Below are 25,442 nucleotides of genomic sequence, written 5' to 3' on the forward strand. Positions count from 1 at the left end.
TCACGACACCAGCACTGCCCAATCGCTGTCTTCTCTTCCATACTGAAACAAAGCAAAAATGGAGTTTAAGAATAAATGTTAAAAGTAACACTGTACAATAATGATAACTTCTTATGTCTATCCTCATAAAGATTCATATCCACCACCGTGACAGTAGTTTACATTATTTCTTATGCATTTACTGCTGTCTTTTATTTGAATAAAGCCTAAAGGCAGCTTGAAGCTTTGTCTTTCTTCCAAGAAGTAGACTGGGAAAGGCCAATACTGATACTCACTAGAAATAACACAGAATAGTTCTGCTTCACTAAGCTTTCCATCAATTGAATACAATTATTCCCTGAGGTCTATTCACTAATTCATTCATAAGTATGCCCCTACTCAAGCTCAAACAAACAAATTGTTTTTATTTCTTTTTATTTTCAAGGTGGCTTTTTATTACAACATTCTGATTGAATGTGAAATAAAAATCCACCACAAATACCACAGAGTATAATTAGAGAGAATTGTAACCAAACCAAACAAATTGTCTTTCCATACACAAAACAACAGGGTCACCAGGAAGAAATGAAGGCAACCTACTACGTGGAGCTTTATCCCTTCCAGGGGATGATATAGTCCCAAGGCAGCACTTCAGGTTGTTAAACTGGCTCCAAGTTCTCAAGCTCTTTGTCATTGGCCCTGTAAACAATGCTCCAGAGAGCCCCTAAAAGGCACATAGGGCTCAAGTGTGTAAGTAAAGCAAAGGTGGACAGACTAGAGGCAGATATAAGTTGGGAGGCCTTTGTCTCACAGTACCATGTTCATGGAGCTTGAAAACACCAAGCAATAAAACATGTTTTTAGAGGCTTTACATAGGCTGAAAAGATCACTTGATGATCATTTCTCCAGAGAGGATAAAAGGAAGTTCCTCCAATTCAGATTCTGCATCAGTAGGTAAGGAGATAAATGCACACTAAATCAGGGAAAATATAACAGCTCCGAATGAGGATAAGCCAGAAAAAACACACTTCTAGATCCACAAAGGAATGCTGTTCAGTGTGCGTGTGTTTCACTCTTTACTCCAGCAGGTAAAGCCTTTAAATGACCTCCACATGTACCACATCTACTTTTTCTTTTCACTACTAATTCTGCTGCTCCTGTTCTGCAGCCTGTGATGTGCTTCACTAAACACTGGTAAGGTGCTACACAAGACCTCGGATGAGTTGATTGTTCAAAGGATTTCCAGTTTGCATTCCCAGATGTCAGCATGGTTACCTTGGGACCTCTAACCAAGGAAAAGCAGATGTTATCAGTTTAGCCACAAAGCATGGATTACCTTCATGTAAGGCAATTTTTTTTGAGGATGGGAGCAAAGAGAGGAAAAAAAAAAAATATCTCTGTTCGGCCTTCGTACCACTGCTTCTCAGAGAAAAGGTAGCACCCCCACCTCCCCCAAACCAGAAGGCAGGCAAAGGCCAGGAGATTATTTTTACGTTTTGCTGGTAGGGGCATCTACCCACCAATGCTATGATGCTGACTTCAAAAATTGAAGGGGCTGGTCTGAGTTGCCATTTCACTATGGTTTGAACCTGCTTGCAGAATTAAAAGGAGAATGGAGATGCTATGCCACAATCATTCCGGAAATAAAAGCAGATTTAGCTTCCTTTTCTGATTCTGCCAAAGACACTGTTACTTCAGGCTAGTCAATACCATCCTTATTTTCCTCCCCTGAGGTCCTGCTTTGTAAAAATTAACATATCCATTTTCCTTCCCTGGTTGTTTTCCATTGGTCTATCCAGTCAGATTGTGCAGCTTTGATAAAGATACAGCTTTTGCCTAGAAGTCTGTTCACTGCTGTCTTGACTACCATGTTTAAATGTATTTTATATCATGTAGTACAGAGAATACATCTTACTTTATATTCAACTTTCCAAGTTGCATCCTGATCTACGCTTTAAAGGGTATAGCAAAGCCTTGTTTATTCTCAAAGCATGGAGTGCAAAACCACAAAAACATCTGAGTGGTGTTTTCAGTGAGTGTATTCCCAGAGAAAAGAATCTCATCTCTTAAATCTTCTAACTCAAGCAGTTATAGGAGACAGCGTACTATGACTAATTCATTCATAAGCACACTGTTACTGTATACAATGTAAATAATTTAATCTAAAATCTTTATTAGCCTTTAGTAATCATGATTTCCACTCAGTGATAGGAAGAGAAATGTATATCACAGTGCTACTACTGTCTCTCTCAATTGGCATGAGAAATGGAATCAGTTCTGCCCATGAGTTTCTAATTTGTCACTCTAGTTCTAGTTCCACTGAACAGCTGTTCAAATCCAAAGAAATCCTGTTGAGCACAGAAGACTTGCAAAAGAACAATCAGCAGCATGAAAACAGACTTGGAAACACAATAATGAAGGTACTCTGAAAATGCTAGACAAGCATGTATTGTGCACAAAGGAATCAGTATAATGATATTGGATATGGATCCCTGCAGCTCTGGGCCACAGGTGCATATGCAGAATAATGCTGATACTGAAAATGTGAACTTTTTTTACAAATAACCATTGTCCAACATGAAATGGATATATTGCCCTAGTTCAGACAACAGCGCAGAACAGACCAAAACTGTGTATGGCTGTAATTTCCATTGCATTTTGTTCTTCAGAACTTGAATGTTCTTTGGAATAATCTCCAAATGAGATTATCATAGTCTAACGATATTGCAAAGAGATTTCTTTTTTCCTCCTCCTGGCAGAATAAATGAAACATCTTTGTGAAAGATACTGAAAACTCCCCTGATATGTTAAGAATATTACATATTACATTTTGTGTTTTGCAGCATTGTTTTCTGTGTGACAACCTGGGGTTCGCTTGGGTATGAGCTGATCTTTCCAGAGACGGAAAAGTGCAGAAACACAATCAGCACCCACTGACTGACTCTCAAAGGGGAAGCAGCCATCATTCTCTTTAAAATCATATCTCTAACAATGAAGTGTTCTAACTCCCCCAGCTTTTTTAAAGAAGGAAGAAAACCCAGAAGTAAACATACACATAACAGTCCAGCACTTTCCAGGGATAATGGATTTACCTTTGGCATGTAACTAATGAATGCATGGTATGTGCACAGTTGTAAGACAAAAAGGTCCAAGAATGATACTGGTTAGAAGCAATCCACATTTTTTCAGCCTCCTCCTGAGCCTTGTTTGGGGGTGTAAAAGCAGGGTGATCAGGGAGGGCATGCAAGGAAGCTTCAGGGAGCAGGCTGGATAAATATGTCTCACTAATTCACGCATTATCTATTGGCCAAGGGAGATGTATACTTTAGTGTTGGCTTCTGAACCAGAATTCTGGGTTTCACAAGCCATTCTTCTAGAGAAGACAGTTGTTTGCCTCGTGACACAAACTGTTAAGCCAGTACCTATTCCCATACATAACTCTCAGCAGGAGTAAGAGTTGCTTTCAGTTCTTTCTGATGCTGAGCTACCCCAAGACTGCAATTAGAAGTGATCAGTGGAGACTCAAACTGGTCACAAATTGCTGAGGGTCCTAACACATATTGCAAAAGCATCATCTAGACATCAGAAGGTAACACAGAAGTTACACAAGTGCTTTTAGACATTAAAGATGGATACTTGACAAAATGGCTTTAATATAGAGCAGAGTGCTGTGGAAAAAGCGATCAGTATGTATCACAATGAAAAGGGTTATCAATAAAATCAGTTTATAGCCTGTCCCTGAAATAAATCTGGACATAAGAGAACACAAAAAATAAAGTGATGGACACCAACTGTTATTTTAAATAGGTGTATCAGGCAATTGGGATGAGAACGATGAAATAAAACTGTGGTATGTAGTGAGATTCTGACAAAGGCTGCTGTGTATTCTCTTATAGTAAGATGATTAAAATACTACATGTAACTGAGCTGAGAACATGGAATACTAAGCCTCTCCTTGCCTTCAACAAACAATAAGAACTAGAACCAAAGGTTCCTATGCTTCTTCCCAGCTATCGGTACTACTGTTTGAAAAGAAAGACCCAGATTTCAAACCATTCCAGCTGGCACAGCAGGGGAGTGTCTCTTTTTGCCCCCATGCAAGCTGGCTCAGCCACCAACACAATGGTACTAGAATATCAGGAATTCTTTCCTCCCTGAATTGCAGCCAAAAATGTCCAATACTATTCTAAAAAACAAGAGATGCTGACCCCATGTCATCCACCTAGTGAAGAACAGTCAAGTGGTCCTGCTGCATCACTGAGCTACAAGTCTTAGCCAGGGATGGGAGGGGGGAAGAAAAAAAAATAGTTATGCTGGAGACCAGCAGCTGTGAAAGGTGAAAAAATATGTAAAGAACAAGAATACAGAAAAACCACTGAACTGATATGAGATGGCCTGACTCGCCCTTGTCTAAGGCTGCTTCAACCTACTTGAATTAAGCAAGGAAAAAAAAAACCACAATAGCACAAAAGGCTGAATAAATAACACTACACAAATGAACCCGCTTATCGTGAGATTTTAGGTCAGTTGACAGAGAACAGCAGATTGCAATTGATGAGTAATTTTTCTTTGGGGACTCAGCAGAAGAACCCTGTGTCAGACTATTTCTATACACTAGTAAAGGGCCTGTAAAATAGAAACAAAAATAAACTTTAAGACTCTTTCTTAAAAAGTTCTGATTACTTTATGGGATTCATAGAGTTGCTATGTGGTGCAGTACATCTCACAATCTTTCAAGAAGATTCTTAGTTCAGTGCTTACTGGCAGGAAGATAAAAATTGTAGTAGCAAATCTAAGAACCTCTTGACCCAAAAGCTAAGAATGTAGAACAGTAGCCATCAGACTTGATTTCAAGAAATCATTACAATACTGCTACCAGATCTTAAATAAAAGGGCTTGTATTAATAACTTGCCAAAACCTACTCCTATCCCCAAATCCACTACACCATAAACTATGCTAAATAAAGAAAACAGGCAACTAAAATAAGAAGGGCCATCATGTTCTGATAATTGACTTTATCTGAAATGGTATTGACTTCTATGCCCAGACATGGAGGTCAAGTACGGATTCCAAATAGACTTGGATTTTTATCAAAACACAGAGGAAGGAACTATTTTAAGATAAAGCAGTGACCTTGTGATTGGAAAGATGCTGAGAAACAGAAATGTTGGGTCAGATGGCTGTGCACAGTGAGTGCTTACTACTTCACCCATCACTTCATTCATCAACCTATATTCATTTGTGAATGTCATTATTAAGATGGTTTATCTCTTTTTTTCCCCTTAAAAGGGAGCCTATAACAATAGTACTGGATTTCACTGATAGCAGTAGTATCTTACAACTCTCATCCAGCTTCCAAGATGATAAGGGAAAAAATACACTGTTCTCCATCCATGTCATACTTTTTCAAGGTAGAAAAACAACCACAAAATAAAACGAGACAAACCACAGTGCCCATAGGACCACTGTTAAAAGGATTATTTTCTGATGTTTTCAAATTTTCACCTTTTACCATTTTATCTGGTTGAAGAAGAGCATGCACCTTACCTGGATGTCACTCAGTTTATTCAGGAGTCGGGTTGTTAACTGAGGTCCATTCTCCATAGTTGGAATGTGCAAATGCTGACATTGAATAAATACAGGGCAGGGAAGGAAGAGAGAAAGAGAGAATCATATGTAATAATAGCTTTATATACCATATGAATACCTCAGGGTCACCATGAACTTTAGCAAATATTTACCAAGCTTTCTAGCCCTCCTTATAACTAGGCAAGGATTGTCATAATGATTTTTTTATAGGAAGGCATGCTGAGCCAGTGAAAATTCAGATCAGTTGAATTGTTATGCTGTTTTTAAACAAAGGCTAATCTAGGCCTTCCAAAACACCTGTCCAATATGCAGAGTATATCATACAGGTAAGAGTAGTAACATTACATACAGTATTTCAGTTCAAAGGATATTGTGTAGAAAAAAAACAGCTGTACTTAAGGTACTTATGACTCAGCACCTTGATATGTCTCATATTATCTTATCATCTGATAATATCAACACATTTATTTCACCTTATTAATTCAAGGAATGTCACCTTACAGACATTTGCTCTACTTGTCATATTTAATAGAACAAAGCACATCCATGTATGTAGCTGCAATAACCCAGCCTTCTGAGCTAACTTTGTGCTGTTTATCAGGTCAGTTTAACAGGATGAATGCCTGTGGAATTCCACCTGTGCAGGAGAAACCTCCCATATGGTGTATAGTAGGTAGAAGCAGCTGTGCACCCTCCTGAAAGAGCTCTGCCATCAGTACTGGTTCCTTACATTGGCAGGTGAAGAAGAGATGAACTCAAGAAGGAAAAAATGCAGTGGCTCAGAAATGTCGTTTCCTGCAAAAGTCTTTCCCCTCTTTACCTTTCCTAGGTGGGAGAATGTATTTTTCTGTACCTTCAAACAGGCTCAGAACTTTTTTCTTCCTTTTCCCAGGAATTGAGATATTATGATTTTAAGTATAAAAAATCCCAGAAAAGCAGAGGTCAAGTTCTCTTCTGACAACATACTAGTAACTCACTTGAGAAACAACTTACTGACACTGTTTATCCTTCCAGGAGACTCTGGTAGCACTGCTTTTCTATCTCACTTGTTTTTTGCTTCAGATGCAATTAATTATGATAAAATTCTAAGGGGGGTGAGGGGTGGCAGCAGAGATGTGGAAAGAGAGAGACACATTTTCTTACCTTGCCTTTATATAAAATTTTAGAGACAGGGCATACAATACAAGCTGTTCCAGCACCAAATATCTCCTTTACTCTGTTCTTTTCCAAGGCAGCTGTCAGGTCACTCATGGTAATGTATCGCTCAGACACTTTAAATTCTTTCTGCACAAGAAGAATCAACCATAAAAACTGTTAAAAATTGTTTGTATTTTTGTTTTCCATGTCAAACCTCTCTAACAGAACTAATAGCCTACTGGCAACCAGACAAGTTTTGGCTCTGATCTTGTGACCTTTTCAAACTTCTCAGCATCACACAAGATAGAATCTAATCAAAACAATGACCATCTAGGAAGCCAGTGGTTTGCCAGATACAATGCTGATGACTAAGTGGCATTTCCCTCTGATTTGGTACAGAACATCAACATTATGCACCAGGGAACAATACAGCAGAATTTGCCACAGGTTACATGACACAGGATCTGACTACTCATGGTCTCTCACATGCTAAAGTTTGTACAAAAGTTACTCAATTATGTCAAGAGAGATTTGCATCCCATTCAGACAATTCCTAAGCAAAATATATTCTATTAATTCCACCTGCAATGCCAACTAGATGTGATACATTTCTTTAAACCCTGGAGAAATTTCACACTGTAGCCTGCATACAGCCGTTACATAGAAAAATTAACATACTACAGGTATGAGCAAATTAATTCATATTTGACAGTCTTAACATAGGAAGTGTTTTACCTTCTACAAGTTTTTAAGAATGCATAGCAACTGATTGAGGGAAGGTGTTTCGAGAACAAAAATAAACATCAAACTTTGAAATTTTCATTTCATGGATTTATGTGGACTTAATTGTCCTGACAGACCAAACCAAAGCTTAGCTCTTGTTTTATAAGCAAGATTTTAACACGAAACAGAGATGCTTAAGACAGCAGAAAACATGATTAGTGCTGGACAGGACAGTACTTGGAGAGTGAGCAGCAGGGACACCATGTAAGCAGAGTTTCAGATAGGTTATGGAATGGAAATCAAGAAGAAGAGAGCAACCTTTGTGAGAGTTGAAGACACCTAATTATTCAAAAGGACTGAGATGAGAGTGTGGTATCTCACAAAAAAGCCCTATCAAGTGGAGTATCTCACTTATAAAGGAGATAGGACTGGAAGCGTGCATGCATATCTGCACTTGGGGAGTATCAATACCAATAAAGATGTATAAGAGCCCAGTGCAGGTCAACAAGTGACACACACATGCTGTGAAGTACATGCCTAGCTCTCTTCACTCCCAGTTTGATTTAAGTGATATAACTGTGAACTGTATTTCAGGAAATCTTTGAGCTACAGGTGGCTAGAAGCTGAGTTAACACCAGGGGGAAAGTATCACGCACACCTGTGTTATTCTTGTTACTACTCCTTAAAAATCAGCCTGACTAAAACCAGGACACTGGGCTTGATGAGCCTTTGGCTGTATAGTATTCTTATCCAAGCTGCAATAAAACCTTTCAATACCCTACAGGCAGAGTGAACAGTTTGTTGCATTTCAAGAGGAAAGTACTTGGATGGCCACACTACCGATCTGGAATCTGGAAGGAGATAGACGACTTCAAGATTGTGGCTGCATGCTAGTTACTAGAAATAGGGTGGAAACATGAAAACTAAGTGGAGAAATAGTGTGCTGACGACTGAAGTAAGGCTGTGGTCATACACAGTAACTGTTTCCTTGCTTTAAGTTGCTGGTACTAGTAGATTTAATGAGAATTTTCATGATAAATACTACACAGAGCTACTCTAACAAGCTTGGTGTTGTTCTGTGTGACAGGTGTGGGTATTCTGCTGATGTTGCTGGGAATCTATGAATTAGCATGCCCTTAGTTCCCATTTACGTTAAGGGATTTGAACAGATCAGTTGAACTTAAAGATGCTGAGCACCACGAATGTTTACTTTCATCCATGTTGTAACATAATAGCAGAAATCATTACTGCCAAGGTCGAAACACTCACCCAGCTGCGTGCCAGATCCAAAATGCTTTGTCTTGTCACTCCTGGAAGGATGATGCCATCTAAAGGTGGGGTTGCCAGTTCATTTTCTGTCAAACACAAAAGAAATAGATACCTTGGTTGAAAAACAAAGAAACAAAAATATTACATCAATATTACACCAAACTTGAAAATTAAAAAGTTGAATAATATCAGAAACGTTCTCCACCCAGTAAGATGCAACATATACCAGAGTTTTATAAGAACACAGGCTACACAAACTCACTTCCAGTAAGTTGTTGTTATTTGGAAACGTTTGAGTATGCTTCAGTGGGTGGGGAAGAAACACATTTAATACATTAATAAATACAAGGCTAAAGCCTGGTAGTAGGTTTTATTCCACAGCATATTACGGATTTAGTGTAAAACTACTGGGAAGCAATGAATGGCTCAGTCTTCAAATTCAGAATAGAGAGGCACAGGCAAAGCCATGCCTAATAATCCCACAGCAGATCATGATGTTCCCTGCTTTATTTAATTTAGAAATATGGGATCCAGTATACCACCTTTCTAACATTAATATGAAATATGTACCAGGAATTTTGAGGCTCATTTACTGAACAAGCAAAGCAGTAGAAACCTTGACAAATGTGTCTTGAGACTTCCTGAATGATCTTTTGTCTTAGTCTAGGCAATCTTTTTTGCCCCTAAATTTCTCTATACACAAAAAGAGTAGTCCTAAGAAAATTCCAAAAGCACCAACAATTCAAATTGTTCAACTAGTTTGGTTTGTTAGCTAGTTTTTCTTGTTTGCTTTTGAAAAAGAACATTACATAAATGTTCACCTAACATAACTAATGAAATGGTAGATAAATGGTAATCCATACCTGGTAGATACTTAAATTACAACACAGAAGTTTGTATGTAGTCTTTGTTAATCCATTTGACCTTTTCATCAAATCAGAGCCGACATTTTTCATTTGAAATCATCACTTTCATTTTAAACCATCACATAGCATACTCAATGTTTTCTATCATCAGAGAACACTGAGCATTTACTCTTTCAGACAGCCAGGCTATTTTAAGACAGTTTCAAATTTGCACTGAGAAGTGAAGACATACACAGTCTTTCAGTAATATACTTCATTTTTTTTTTCTAAGCATTTTCTCTTCCCATAGAGAATCCATTATCTTCTTGATCTTATAAGGGTAGTATCCTGCTCAGTAAATCCACAAACCATTAAGGTTTTTGATTAATTTTTACTATAGTCACATAAAAGAACAAGATACGTATCTTCATGTTTTTATTATGCCCCCTTCTCCCTACCCACATAAGATCACTGAATCCAGGCCTGTTTGAACCCATCTCAAAGGATAAGCTGTCTTAAAAGATACTTCTATACGTCCTGTGAAAACTTGCAGCTCTGTAGAAGAGAGAAACATGGTATTCACCTGTGGACTGAGAGAGCAGGATGAACTCAGCTGCTTAATACTCCATTTTCAAGAGTGAGCCAGATGACAGGCTGCCCAGGGAAGTGCTGGAGGCATCATCCCTGGAGGTGTTTAAAATGTGCACAGACGAGGTTCTTAGGGACACGGTTTAGTGCTAGAGTCAGATTATGGTTGGACTTGATGACCTTGAGGGCCTAATCCAACCAGAATGATTCTATAATTCTGTGCACAGGCACTGCCTGCCAGCCAGCACACACACAGCTCCAGGCTGAGGGCCACAGGGCTCCCTCCCACTCTGGAGGAGCTGCGGTAGGATATGGGAAACAGAGGATAAATATGTGGAATTCTTCCCTGAAGCTGCTACTCACTGTCTGTTCTCTCAGGAAATGTCTGTTATTTTTTAATGCAGCCACCCCTGGAATTATTCATTTGGACTAATTTTTTCCTACCTATGCTTCCATGTTCCTCTTATGAGGATCCATATACACATAGGTAATATATGTAAACTGCCATGCCAAAATGTATAAAAAATTGCTCTAGAACAGGCTATATATTCTGCTCAGGTTTGACTAACAAACAGTGCCATTCTGTAACCCAGGAGTGTCAAACTCACGCTCACCGGGGCCCACATCAGCCTCGTGGTTACCTTCAAAGGGCCGAAAGTAATTTTAAGACTGTACAAATGTAACTACTCCTACCTATTCTGACTCCTAAGTACAGCAGCAGTCTCTTCTTTCTCATACAGTCAGGAAGAGTATCTTTCCTTTTTTTGGAGTCTATCTCGCATCACTCCTAATTGTGATGCCTGTCTCATCTTAATTCTGGCACAACTATCAAAAGATGAAGATTTTAAAGCTTTCTATGAGCTACAGGGCTCACCTGCTTCTGAACACTGAAAACCCGATGTTCTGTGTTTGTGACTCAGTCATATACAAGTGCTCCCCTTTCTCTAACAGAAAACTTCAATTAACGTGGACCTGTGGCAGATGCACTTCTCCCACTACAAAAGCAACAGAAACTTCTAGGCTGATGGACCGCTATGGTCATGCACACACCCCTTGGCCAACAGACAGGGCCTCTGACAAGCAAAACACCTTCCTTGAGAGAAGTTTCTGGACAACTACCATAAATGACCACAGCTCAGTTTTAACTGGGGTGTAACTGGAGCCTGCCAGAGACCCTCACTGAGCTCATCTTCCTTGGAGCAGTGGTTCTGCAGTTAAAGACTCTCCTCTTTAGACTGGCCATCTGAGAAACATTCCTTGAGGACTGAGACACATTGCTGACCTGGTAAACAATCTGAGCACCCCTGAGAGTCCTCACTTCGTAAGACTGGGAAGATGTACTTTGAATCATCATTCTAGAGTTTTTGGACCTGATCCCCTTGTGTTTGAGTTGGCTGTGTAGTAACTGAACTCCTAAGCAGTACCTGAATGTGGGTTTTATAAAGTCGAGTGTTGAAAAATTTTGGATAAACCCCATTTGTAGCTGGTTTTCTGCTAAAGAGTTCTGGTTAGAATAAAGTCTGTTTGGAGCTTATTGCCTTCCTAAATTGACTTTTGGGGTGCATCCATGACAGGACTTTAATACCAAAGATTGTGACTACACACCAGATAAAGTTCTTTATTTGGTGATTTTGCCACAGATCTTGGTAAAGATCTGTTTAAGCTCAACAACATGTATAGATTGATGTGAGCTAGTTTGAAAAGGTGCCAAACCAGATGCGAAACAGCACTGAGCAGACAGGACATAGGAGTCTCAAAATGTTTCAAACAGCCTGCTCTCTAGAATTCTGTCAAGTGTACATATGATGCCTACCAGCCTGGGGCCACCCAAGGAACATCTGTGCTCCTGGTATACAGCAGAAATGGTGCTGCTATACCACATGGCACACAAAAAAGCTCATGCTCTCTGCAAATTGATGCCAAATCAGGCTCCATATGACATCAGTTTGTCCATCTCCAAAAAAACAGACTGTGAACCCACAGACTCCATGTGCCTTCTGAACTATTTTGATAGGCTAGAAGCCTCAAAAAGGAGGAGAAATGCATTTTAAGGAAAATGTCAAGGCTTCTCATCAGTTGACTACTGTTACAGTAGTAGCATGATCAGTCCAGTGCCCCATTACAACAGGCATGGTATGGGCATGCTGTAACAATTGAACTCCACCAGAGCATTCAAAGGGATTTTTAAAATGAGGTCTTGCATATTATACAGCTTTTTACACAACTGTATTTATGGATGTATAGCAGATAAAATTCCAAACGTGGGATGCCTTCAGTACTAGTCACTCTGTAACATTGAGAAATTCACAAAAATATATTTTATCAAAATGATAACAGATATCAAGTGAACTTCAGGGTTAAGGAGAACCCAGGAAACCTTCATTTCACTGTTATTAACAACTGACCTCCCCTCCCAGTTTGTTCTGGAGCTGTTTGTTTCTCCTTATCACCCCCAGGCTTTTCTCTGACTCTCCCCTCAAGCAATCACTCTGTCCTCACCTCTCTGTGAATTTACTTTCCTCAATTACTTTTCCCTCCTTTCCTTTGTCTGCCATCTCATTTAACTGTTGCCCTCCCCTTCATGATACTGCTATGGCTTTCTATTAGAGTAGAGGGTATGATCCTGATTTGGTTAGTAGCTGACTTGTACAAGATACTTCTGCAGCACAAATAACCTGCCACCTACAGAACACTATGTGAACTTGCCTGATATTTTACCTGTTCCAGAGAATCTTTCAAAATATTTAAAGTTCGGTTCATGTAAGTCATTTTGAAGTGGGCACTATTAATGCTCATTTTAATAACAGCACAAAAATATTAAGTAATGCTTGAAGGCTATTCACAATGCCTCAACAATGAAGTTAGAAGAAGAGCCCAGATGGTTCCAAGTCATTCTGAAGAATTTTTGAAAATGTAAACAGATTTAATAGTTAGCAACCTTCAGGTTGGACACAGGTTCAAATTTTAAGGTTTTCCACAAAGTCAAGCCTGTATTCTCGGCAGAAGAACAGACATTATTAAAAGAAATCAGTTTCAGCATTAACAGCTTCTCGGGATTGTTAAGTGCTCTGAAGGTGCAGGTAAAAGGGACTGTAGGGTGATGAAAATTTTCACTTTGTGAACATAAACCGTAGTCAGCATTTGATGAATATCACACTCCTGTATTTATGTAACAGCAGGGATCCATACTGGGTCATATTCTAAGGCTCGGCCAGAGAAGCAGCAGACATACAAGAGTAGCACAGAGCATGTCAGGTTATTTTACCAGAAATTTAGTAGTTTGCTCCCCTACTCCCTCCTCAATGTTACAAACACAACATTTTTCCAGGCTCCTTTTGCTGCCCCAAACAACACACCATGTTTAGTCACAATGCTGTATCTGAAAATACATAGCAAAGGCTTGCAAGAAAAGATTGCTTTCATTGGAAGCATAGATGTCCTTTAGTCTAGGCTTTACTGACCTGGGTCTTTGATTTGTTATACACCAAGAAGAGCAGCTCAAGAAGAGTAGTTCAGACTACTTTGCAGTGATCTCTGAACACACAAAGATGGGCATTTTCCTTTTGATGATGATCTGCAATTTCTGCCTCACCATTTTTATGTCAGATTACTCTCTCAGCTGCAGAATTTGCATAACAAAACCACAGTCTAAGCAAGTATCCTTTGTGAAGTGACAGAACATAATGGAAACCACTTGTTAAATCACAACGCAAAGCCATAGGCAGGTATGTGACAACACACATTGGCAGCAAGAGACTGCATTCTCAACCAGAAATATAAATGAAGTATTAATCAACACACTAGGAGACAGCAAAGTGCTCCAATGATGCTAATGACTATGTTGTGTGAAATGGCAGGTTCGCCAGTATACAGCTAGCTTGGGTGGCATGAATTACAAGTTGTTTGCTACGACCACCTCACAATAGTACTATTCAGTATGCATGGGTAACACAGTGATTGGCATATCTTTGGAACAGTACGGTGCTGCAGCTGGATAACTCCAGGGTATTCCTGGTTTAAGTACAATGAGAACACTGAATTGTAATTACGTCCCCCCTTCAGTGTCCTTTCCCTGGGCAGAACAAGCCAAAATCTATTTTTGTGTCTCTCCAGTGAAGTTACACAAGGCATGAATTTGGCCATCTAGCTACACTGACAAATCTACTGCTGCTATAACAACAACATTTCTCATATTTATAGTTTCCTTCACAAGACTTCAGAGACTCATTCAACACTGAAGGAGTATCATCCTGCTTCTTACAAAAGTGACAAGGATTTTGCAGAAGAACAAGTAATGAAACCAGAGATAGGAGTCAGGTAGCCGGATTCCCATTACCCTGCACTATCCAAAGCACACTGCTGTCCCCACAGAATGCTGCCTCTGTACTACTGCTGAGAACTGTCAGAAAAATGCAAATTTTCAAGGGTACCCATGCTACTATGACAAAATCAGGCCATACTGTGCATCTGCTGCCATGCAAAAACTCAAAACCACTTAATTTTAATGGAGGGCCAGCATTCATGGAAGTCAGGACATGTCCTTTCATTCACTTGCCTACACATTGGCTCAGTCCTTTAAGGACTCAGAGTCATGTAGTCTTCCGAACCAGTTCTCAGGTGCAGCTATCACTTCCCAAGCACTGAACACTTATGTGACTAACTGATGAGTGGTTTTGAAATGCCTGAATTGTTGGCTGCTCATTAAACAGTTTTCTAATCAGCATGTACCTTGTTCAGAGATGACCACAGGTATAAGGACATAAAACTGGTTTCAAGAACGATGGTATATTTGAGCATTAGTCATATGGAATGCTGACTGATACGTTTCTCTCTCTCTGCATCCACTGGACAGAACTTCAAATTCTTCACAGACAGCGCCAAGTTCTTCATCAGTTTGATGCTGAAATACTTTTGGCTATGCTTCAGGAACATTTGACTTCCCAGAAAGTGATGATGGGATGCAAAGTCACAGAGTTTTGAAGAGTTATACAGCCATAAGGCTCTTTAGTATGTCTGCATTGCTTCTGACCCAACACCTCCTTCAAGATTGAGCATGCTGCTAGAGTTGACAGCAAGCCTGCAGTGTCACCTTGTACACAACAAGACTCTACCCTCTGAGAACCTGGACTGGACTAACAGTTTAGTATGTTACCAGTAGGCAATACTAAAAGCTGCAACAGAATCTCCTCTTTCACGATGGTATACCTAACAGTCTCAGTTTTCAGAAAAGAATATACGTATCTTCTGTTGAACCATCGTAATTAAAAAGTTTATGATCTGCACTCCAATAATAATTTTGTGGATTACAGTTCCAACTGTCCACTCTGTTAAACTTCTCATGTTTTGTGTTACTCTACCTCCATTTTCATTTATCCAGTAGAGAAACAGATTCATTGTTCCAACTTCAGTTATTTGGTGATCTTCTCCATAGAGCCACAAAACCTGCTGGCACCCTAACTCCATGGCTTCTTGCTGGGCACAAACAGAAGCACCATAATTCCTTCCAGAAACAAAAAGAAAGAACAAACTGTTATGAGTGTCTGGTTGAGTGTTTTTTCATTTCTATGCAAGGCTGTGTGCATACCTACCTTATAAGCCAGTGCTCTGCAGAGTCACTGCTTGTCCCTGCAATATTTTAATTGGAAGTACTCTACTAGTATTTCTCTACAACACAAAAAATGTCGAAGGGCTGAACGGCATCAACAGCTCAAACATATCTGTCCAAATTGTCTTAAAAATACCTCTTGTTCCATTTTCTGGACATTCTAATAACTGCAATTAGACATCTTAGGAAAGGATTTATATTTATTTGGCAGTTGTCATCCTGGAGAGAGAGCAACAATTCCCATCCAGCTCATGGTTTAAAAAAACCAAAACAAACTCATCTACCTCATCTCATATATGTCAGATGAACAGATAGGTCATATGTGTTGGATGAACTCTTGGAACACAAAAGCCACCAGAGGCAAGTTATTTCTTTTTTAGTAAAATACATTCACAGAATTAGTACCTTCAGATGGGCCTTGATGAATTCCCTGTCCTTGAGGGTCAACTGTTTCCCTAAAATGCTGCCTGAAGAATGAACCTGACTTAACCATATTTGTTTAATCTGTAGCTGCCTTAAAAGGGGGTGAAAACCCTTTCACTTCTGATGTTCGACAACCACCATGACCCAAAGTCAGCAGCTCCAAAGTGCTGACCACACTGGAGTTAAGTTCTCACCTCTGGGCACAAATCAAGTCAGCAGTGACTCCAGACTATTCCTTTTTCACAGCTCATGTATGAAGGATGCCCAGGAAACAATTAATACACTTCTAAAACTAAGCAAAAAAATCACAAAGAGCAAAGGTCTCAGAACACCAGTTTCAATGAAGGAAAGCTGTTTTCTTGCTCTTTGATTATTCTGCTAGCTCAGTTGAGCAGCACTTGACAGCTACTAACTTCCTGCCTAGAAAAGAAACTCTCAGGTAAAGAAGAGAAGTTTTGCTTACACCAAAAAGCAAGGATATATCATGGAGTAATTTATTTAGCCACATACAAGACCCTTGCTCTAGTCAAGTCCCAAGCAGCTTCAGTCTACAAGTCAAGTACTTGGACATAAAAAATTATGTTTCTGCCTAACTGGTGCTTTGGCCTATTTCAGCAGAAAACTGCCAGCCAGACTATGGTCAAGCCAATGCAGATAATTGTCTCATGCTTTCCCTTAAACACCCATACTCCCGTAGCTAACTGCAGATGGCTTGTCCGGACAGTCTGCCAAGGAAGGAGGTCAGCAGTCCATGCTGCCCAGTTGGCAGCAGGCTGCTTTACTGAACGCTGCATCGCAGAAGTGATATATTTAGTGTTAACTTCTGCAAGTGGAACAGCCAAAGTATTAGATGAACACCTTCCAGGTCCAGTTCCTCAGCTCAGGATGCTGCAACAGTGTCTCTGCAAATAGTCCACTTGGCTGCAATATCTTTAAAAATATGCAACTGAATTGTGTAAATAATATTTAGAAAGTACAATTTTGAAATCTTTGTTAGAGTATATTGTTTAACTGCTACATTTAATACCTCTTTTTCTGCTGAATTAGATACTTCACAAAAAAAAAAAAAACCCCTACCTTTGTGAGCTATGTAGAAGATGCAAAATTATGTTTTCTTACCCTCCCATTTTGCAGTCCCCCGTTCCTCCTTTCCAGGCTCTTACATACTTTGGATCTGCCCATAAGGATATTGGATTAAAGCTTCCACTTGCAAAGTAGGGACCCACAGGGCTCAGTATGACATACAGTAGGGCTTTAGTCGGCTTCTTCACTCCAAGGGAAGGCTGAAAATGAGGAATGTAAACGAATCAAATGTTACTGGTATACTTTACTCCAAACATCAGATGCTGCACAATTAGCTTCTGAAACACTGCTTTCACAGGACCTGCAGCATGAGTGCTTTTCCCAGGACAATGCAAAATGCTTCAGTTAAAATATTTATATAACTTCCCCCACATCCAAGCAATGTAACAAGCCCAATTTTTCTTACTGTCACCATTCACTTATAGCTGTTTGATTTATCTATGTATTATTCTAATCTTCTCAAATAGTTTCAAGCTTTCGAGAACTGAGAAATTGCTTAACAAGATACTACAAAATTATATGAATTAATCACAGCATCAGCCTTTAAAGCTGCCTTGGGGGAGGACTGGCAAGGGGCACCACTAGCAATACCAACAGTGGAGGAACCACGGCCAGCTGCATTAGTGGTGAGATTTAGCCAATGTCACTTAGAATTGGCATTGGTAGAGTTGAGCACTGGCTCTGTGAATGACTGTGAGACATGCTGTCTGGAAATAGTTCACACAGCAGTACAGGAAATAACCTGGAATGTATCAGTTTTTTTTCCTACCCCTCTTCCCTGAGAGATGGCCTCTCACACTTCCAATCATCAACATCAATACAAGGTGAATAGTCTGGCACAGGTCAAAGTCTGAGTTCTGTGCTAGGAGACTCTGCTTAACTGTATGATTCTTTGCAAAGCTCAGGACTGAGAGAAGCACAGAATAACTGACGTTAGAAGGCACCTCCAGGGATCACCTTGTTCAAACTCCCTGCTCAAGCAGGGCTAGGTACTGCTGGTTGCCCATGATTCTTGGGACCCTCTATGCAACTGAACGCGTTACTGTTTTTTCTTCACTCAGAGAAACCAGTCTTGTAAAAAGAACAGGCTCATCCTTCGTTTCAAAGATTAGGTCTCCATTGAAAAATAAAGTTATTTAACTTAAATATTTCGGACCAAAGGTCTAAGCAAAACATCATGTACAAATCACATGAAGCTAAATTGGGAGGTGGGAGGGAATACTATACTATTATAATGTAACTACCCGAAAATTCAAATAAGCCCTCCTCAGGTGTTGAGAATGTTCTTTTGATTTCTGTCTACCTCACTCCTTTGCAAAACTTCTAACAGAAGAAAGATTAACTAACTGAGATCTTGATATTTTTCCTGATTCTTGCACAATCATTCAAAAGAGCTTGCTGACTGTTGTGTCTAACTGTGCAGATTTATAGAAGATTAGCAGGATGTGCTACCTGGAAATCACCTATGACATAATGGAAAGGCCAGATATGTTGGCTAGTCTGAAACAAAGTTCAACAGCAAAAAAATTTCTTAAAAACAACAACAACAGAAAACAAACAGGGGAAAAAAAATCCATTTTTAATATTAGTACTTTATAGTCGCTGAGTGGAGGACCTTCCATCTGAAAATCTGCAACTAGTTTACAAGCATTAAATTAACAGACTCCTAGAACACATGTGAAATATATAATGCTCATGTATGGTAACTACTTACAGATGTGGATACTGCAGAAGAGTAACTTGCCTAGTTGGGAACCATATACTCTTTAGCTTCCTTGTCCTATGCTCTACCATTACAGCTTTTTCTATTGTTACTGCTAAAAAAATCCCCCCTAAAGTTTTAATTAAAATAAACTCCCTGTTTCTAATTCCCTTTATAAATACTTGAGGATTTATTCACACTCACATGAAACTCACAGACTACACACTAATACTTAGTTGCTAAGGAGCCTCGTATAAGGTCAGATTTATCTGAGTTCAAGACTAAATTGATACAAGAACTTGTTCTTAGTTCTGGTAAAAGTTTCTCTCAGAAGAGCCATTTTCATTTACTATGTAGAGTCTTCCAAAATTTCACTAAGGTCAAGATCGAGATGTCTGATGAAATTACAAAATCTACACAAGAAAATTTCTGTTCCCTCACATTTTCTTCAGATTATTAGTATTTTAAATGCACAAAATCACCATGTTACAAATAACTATCCTTTTAGTACAAAACCAAAATTAATCTAAATTTTGCCGTTACCACTCAGAATAGTTAATTAATAAGTTTACTTTCTGGGATATGAATCAATGTGTCCACTAGGTGGTGGTGTGGTCAACATAAATTTGTAAAGTAGAGTACAAGTGACTAACTCAGAAGTAAAAACACAAAAACAATTTATCCCTGAACCGTGATACTGTTGCCTAGTGATTGGTGCATATTTCCCTTTATGAATGGAGGCTTTTGCACCGTTCTTAAATACATAAAAGTTAAAAGGAGAAAAAAATGATTCACACCTCAGTTCCAATTAAGGTAGGACGGATATATAGGCTGGCACTGGTTGAGTATGGGACCCACTCCTTTTCCACTTCTACAAGCTTCCGGATGCACTGTAACAGCTCATTCTGGTCAAAACACTGCAAAGGAAAAGCAAAGGAAGAAATGCAAAACGTGAAATATATCCTGAACACTCTGTGGTCTTTACAGATGCACATGCTAAGGGGAACACTTCATCAGCATACGTTAGTGACAGTCCACAGAGGTTCATAGGTCTACACGGTCTCCCTTGAGTTAATTTCATATAGAATGCAAGATCCCATGGTCTTTGCCACTACGTCTTTTTATACATTATCCTGAATGCCCTCCTGCTGCTATATTCTCCTGAGACAGTAAAAAGGAGCAACTGACCATTCTTGCATCTAAAGCACGTGGAGAGAACTCACTATGCAGCCAACACCTTCACTTCAGCATGCTGCACGCTACGGCATCACCTCTTCTGCAGAAGCATGCTTTGGGGCCCACCAAATCTCCCAGTTCTACAAAGCTGCAAAGTTCTTATAGTAAGAATAAAGCTAATAAGCATGGGATGAAATTCACTGGTCAATATACACCTGCCAAAAGCATAATTAAGTTGTTAGCATGACCAAATATAAAGGCACTTAGAGGCTGAAGGATGTAACTGAAGTGGAAAGAAGGAAGAGCATCAGTACAAGAAAAATTTCATCAGCTGTCTGCATACAAATACCTGCAGAACAGCACTTATCTCTCAGAAAGAGACTCTGTCATCTGAGGCAGTAGGGAGACAAAAATGAAAGCAAAACACTGTTGTGATTTAAATGAAAAATGCATTTCAAACGGTTCGCCTAACAAGATCTCTTAACAGAATTTAACTGTTCAAGAGTTAAGAGTGTTTGATAAATGTTACACCTCTGTAAAGTTTCAGAGATTTGCACTCTGAAAATGAAAATATGCTCCAATTTAAGGAGAATAAGATGTCTTGTCTACATACTGGCAGAGCTGCTCGTCTTGCTGATCGCACCATCCTGTCCATGTTGAGAGATGGCCGGAAGAGGCGGATTTTGCCATCTACTCCTCGGTAAGCCTTCATTCCTTCAAACAACTACCAAGTCAAAAAGGAAGGAAAAGAAATCAAATAATAACTGAGACATGTTATCACATGATGATCTGTGCAAAAGCAGAACATACTCTCAGGAAATAAAACAACTTCACTTTCCTGCTCGCACTACTCAAAGCATAAATGCTAACTAGTTAATCCTTACAAGATTCCTGAGGGGTAGTATTATGAAGTTTGTATTACAAAGATGACCTTCTTGTGTTTCATATCGATCTTTCTCTGTCAAGGGACTTACTGATAACCACTTTTTTTCATAATTTGGTTACAGCAATTAAAATTTGTACCATGTGTTTGACTTAACTATTTCCACACATCCTTACAGATACCTAAGGCTGAGCCAAGAGTACTCTCCCTTACAGAAAAGATCTACAGAATTTAATTACATATGTTAATAATTTTTAGTGCTCCATCCAAAACACATTTTGGCAGGAATCATAGAATAAGGTAATTAAGGGAACTCTGTTGCAGTTCTTGCTGCATTTGTAGCAAAATCCTGGTCACTTGTTTCCCCCATATACCCTTAACTCTGTGAAAGTGGGTTTAGCTGTCATGAGAGGCAGATACATCAGCTTTACACTAGAGGAAGAATGCATGAAAATGTTAATCTATACTTTACAGGAAACTTAAATTAGTCATAATTATCCCGTTGAACTGCAGAATCTGCATGACTAGTACTGACAATCAATTTATTATACCAGAAACCCTTATCCCACCAGTGCCCTTCCCAGCAGAACGCTCTACAGCATCTCCTAACCACAGAAAAAAAACATATGCCCACAAAATATCTATAGTTATCTTCAATTACAAACTGATAATTTCCAGATATAGATAGAGAACACATCTATAAGCTCACAGTAATATATACATATATACAGGATATACAGGTATTATTTAGATTAAAGGATCACTTATGTTTATAGGTAAGAGTTCAGATTTTTAGAATTTCTTCTCAAAAGCGTTTCTTTGTTAATTAAATTTCAGTATAAGTTCTACGAATTCAACTGCATCACTCCTGTCAGTCTCCTCAGACTTTTCTTCCTGACTGTTCCAAAACAAAACAAAACAAAAAAAGTCTGGAAATACATTCTATGTGGTTGGAAATCTACATACATAGGGTTTTTTAAATGGAAAAAAAGAGTCCTGTATTTGCATATAAATAATCAGTAGAATACTCAAGACTTCATTATTATTAAATTTTATATAATTTTCCCATAAGGATCAGTGAAATGCAATGTTTAGAAAGCTTTTGTGCAGTCCCATGACAGAGCTAGGTCCTTCCACATGACAAATTTTAATTGGGTTGTAACTGAGTTGCAGGAATCCTGATAATTTTCCTTACTTGCCAATTATGTAGCAGAACCAGAATTAGAACCCAGAACTTTTTGCCTTCAAAATTTATCTTATTCCTATGGCAATGCCAACTTTATTAAAAGCTTTGTATGCAGTTTTGGAAAAGAAACTGTTGCTAGGATAGACATTGTAGCTACAAGAAAAGAGTCTATCTTTAATAAAGGATGGCATAGCTTAGGGGTGTCAAACTCATTTTCACTGGGGGCCACATCAGGCTGGCGGTTGCCTTCAAAGGGCTGGAGGTTATTTTAGGACTACTCCTACATTTATACAGTCCAAAAAAATAACCTCCAGCCCTTTGAAGGCAACCGCCAGCCTGATGTGGCCCCCAGTGAAAATGAGTTTGACACCCCTGGCTTAGCTGCTGATATGGTTGATAACTGATATGATTTTTCTTGGGCCAGTTACTAAATACCACATTTCTGTAACGCTACTTTCTTATCACAGAACAGTTGTGTCCCCCCACCCTTCTCCCAAGCACATTCACAGAACTTTTAATGAGAGGGAAGAGGAAGGAATGTTACTACTAAGATTTGATCAATGGCTTAAGAGAAGAATCACATCATTGCTCAAACACAAAGCCTCCTCAAGCTGTTAAAACTTTTTTCTCCAAAAAGAAATACTTTTAACCTTCCAGAGCTCAGTAAAACCTTTCACTCATTAAAAAGGGAGACAGTGATGTGTTCCAGGAATGTTCAACTTGAACAAAAGCAACTGCTGTGGTTGCTTGATGGTTGGTTGTTACAGTGGTGTGCAAACAACATTATCTAACATCTGTACATCACAGAAGCTGGATCTGAAGTTCAGCAGATCCAGACTATCACACTGCATCATGGAGGGCAAGGAAAAAGGGGAAGGAATGCCAAATTCATCATTTTTGTTATACCCACTGTGTATTCATTGAGCCACAGCATTGGCACCAGATTCTCCTCTGTCTGTCCTCTTGGCTAGAGGAAACGTGATGCAACAAGGGTAAAAGAATAAAAAAAATGGAAAAAAATAAGAGCATATTCATATTAGCAGTGATTTCAGACTGGGCCAGAGGCATAGCATTAAAGTTATATGCTACTATGAGTGAAATATAGGTTTGGGACTCCAGCGTGGTTTCTTAATTCTTGGGCAAATCAAGAGCTGCAGCCTTGATCACAGAGGCCTGTTGTAATTTACACAGGACCTTTGGAGGCCTGGTGACTAGACGGGGAAAAAACAGCAACAACAAAAAACTGTGAATGCAGGAGCTCAATGACAACAAGCACAGAAAGGCTTGATCCTTCCCTTTTACTAGTGTTAAAACATAAAAAAAAAAAAAGGAAAAAAAAAAGGAAGAAAAAAAAAGGCACAAGTAACTCCACTAACTTCAGCAGACACACTCCCATCTACCCAAAAGTGGGAGAAGAAACAGGCTTCCATTTCAGCAAATGGATTCTACCAAGGCTCTCACACAGACGTGAGTATAGCCAGAGCTGCTCTGGAGACACAAAAGGCAGCTTTAGACAGTAAGCAGCTAAGCACGGAAACTGTTAACCACGCTGGTTTCCGCCTTAACATTTCACTTTCCAAAGTTCCTTGCTGTATATTCGCTGCTTAAATACATCGGGATATGTCAAATGTGTCAGATCTAGTTTGGAGCTCTCCAGACTTATTCAGAGCTGCAAACAAGCATCTGTTTAGCCTGTCCTACAATCCAAGCTATGAACCTTTAAAACAGCATAGAATAACTTTCATGATGTGCGTGTTCAGTCACCAAATTATTCTTGGCATCTCTGATAGTCTCATCCAGCGCTTCCTTAAGTTACACCAGAGACAGTAATTGGGCTGATCCACCATCTGTGAACTAAACAGCTTTATCAAATGAATTTGTCACCACACAAGAAAGGGTTCAGCTCCACTAGGCTAGGAAGTTAAGTGAGCTGGAATCCACAGACCAGAGTTGCTTCTGAGTTATAGCATCACAAATATAACCCTGTTTTAAATAATGAAATTGTTATGGAAGGACATCAGTTAACAAACCAAAATGTAACTCAAATTTGAGACAGTAATAATCCTTGTATTACAAAGCTATGGCTTCGAGAGCTAATGAAATAAAATACCAGTTTCCAAATCAATCTGGTACTCACTTCTAAAGCATAATGCAGAGTCGAGGAGGCTGGATGCAATGAGAGGTTCTCAAGTGGCTTAATATAAGGTTTCTCCCATCCAGAAGCCAGGGACCACTCAATTGTCAGCATATTATCAGTGAACACAGTTCCAAATACCAAACCACTGGGGTCTGGCTTTTCCTTGAAAGTTGTAGCTGGGGTGATAATCAAATCTGAAGCCTGAAGAACATGAAAACAAAAACAAAGTGTATAAAAATCTTTAAGTCAGACGGATTTAAAAACTATTCTCTGTCAATGAACATGGATAAATGCAACATTTTATCTGCAGGGACATTTAATGACAGAATCACATAGCTGGCTAAGTATTCATACTGTGTATGCACACATATACACAGTGCTGCTTATACCAGAAGTAGTTAACATATTTTGAAGCACTGTTAAGTGGTGTAAGCCATGCAAGGTATAAAACCAGAAAATTAGCCGATGAAAATTTATTGGACATTTAGATTAACACATCTATACAAGTTCCAGAAACACCCAATTGCTGTATCTCAGAACATAAGCTGATCATCAGAAATTAATCCCCCTCACAACTAGGTAAATATGTCATGCTTATTTTCTTTTAATGCATAAAACCAGTATGAGAGATCAGTGTCAGCAGATTACTTGCATCACACGAGCTTGTTCATCCACTTTCATATTTTCCTAGAAAGATCCCATTAGCAAAGAAGGCTAAAAGTTTCCCTGCATAATTAACTGCAGAGATTTTCTCTTACAAGCCATGAATGACTAGTTGCAGAAACATGGCACTGTTTTTTTCTGCTGGTTTTGGCTGGGATAGAGTTAGTTTTCTTTTATATATATATAAGCTCACATGGTGTGAATCATCCTAAAGAACACCAAGGGAAGAAAGAAAGCATGTCACTCCCCTTTTATACACAGGTAGTGGCCAGACAATTAGAGAGCGCTCTGAAGTGGGCAGAGTCTTGATCCACCCTTTCCATTCTCTTTCTGTGCCGTATGAGCATTTAAACTGTGCTGGTCAGAAAGGCAAGAACTCAACAAAGAATTGTATTTGAAGCTCCATTCTCCTTCCTCACATGACTCAGAAGGCACTGACACCCAAGTACCCAC

At 39.2% G+C, this 25,442-nt stretch overlaps 1 protein-coding gene across 1 annotated transcript; it reads right to left on the minus strand.

Moving 5' to 3' along the window:
- On the minus strand, nucleotides 1-24,452 carry BCAT1 (branched chain amino acid transaminase 1; the record flags this gene model as incomplete). Its single annotated transcript, XM_080363350.1, has 9 exons — nucleotides 24,327-24,452; nucleotides 20,734-20,844; nucleotides 19,742-19,861; nucleotides 17,279-17,442; nucleotides 15,489-15,631; nucleotides 8,699-8,784; nucleotides 6,713-6,853; nucleotides 5,528-5,602; nucleotides 1-42 (listed from the first exon to the last, which is right to left on the minus strand). Exons 1-9 carry the CDS (start codon nucleotides 24,435-24,437, stop codon nucleotides 1-3), a joined length of 993 nt encoding a protein of 330 aa, XP_080219476.1. The 5' UTR covers nucleotides 24,438-24,452.
- Between the last annotated feature and the right edge of the window lie 990 nt (nucleotides 24,453-25,442).

The sequence above is a fragment of the Nesoenas mayeri genome (genome assembly GCF_963082525.1).
Source record: "Nesoenas mayeri genome assembly, chromosome: 1".
Lineage (NCBI taxonomy): Eukaryota > Metazoa > Chordata > Aves > Columbiformes > Columbidae > Nesoenas > Nesoenas mayeri.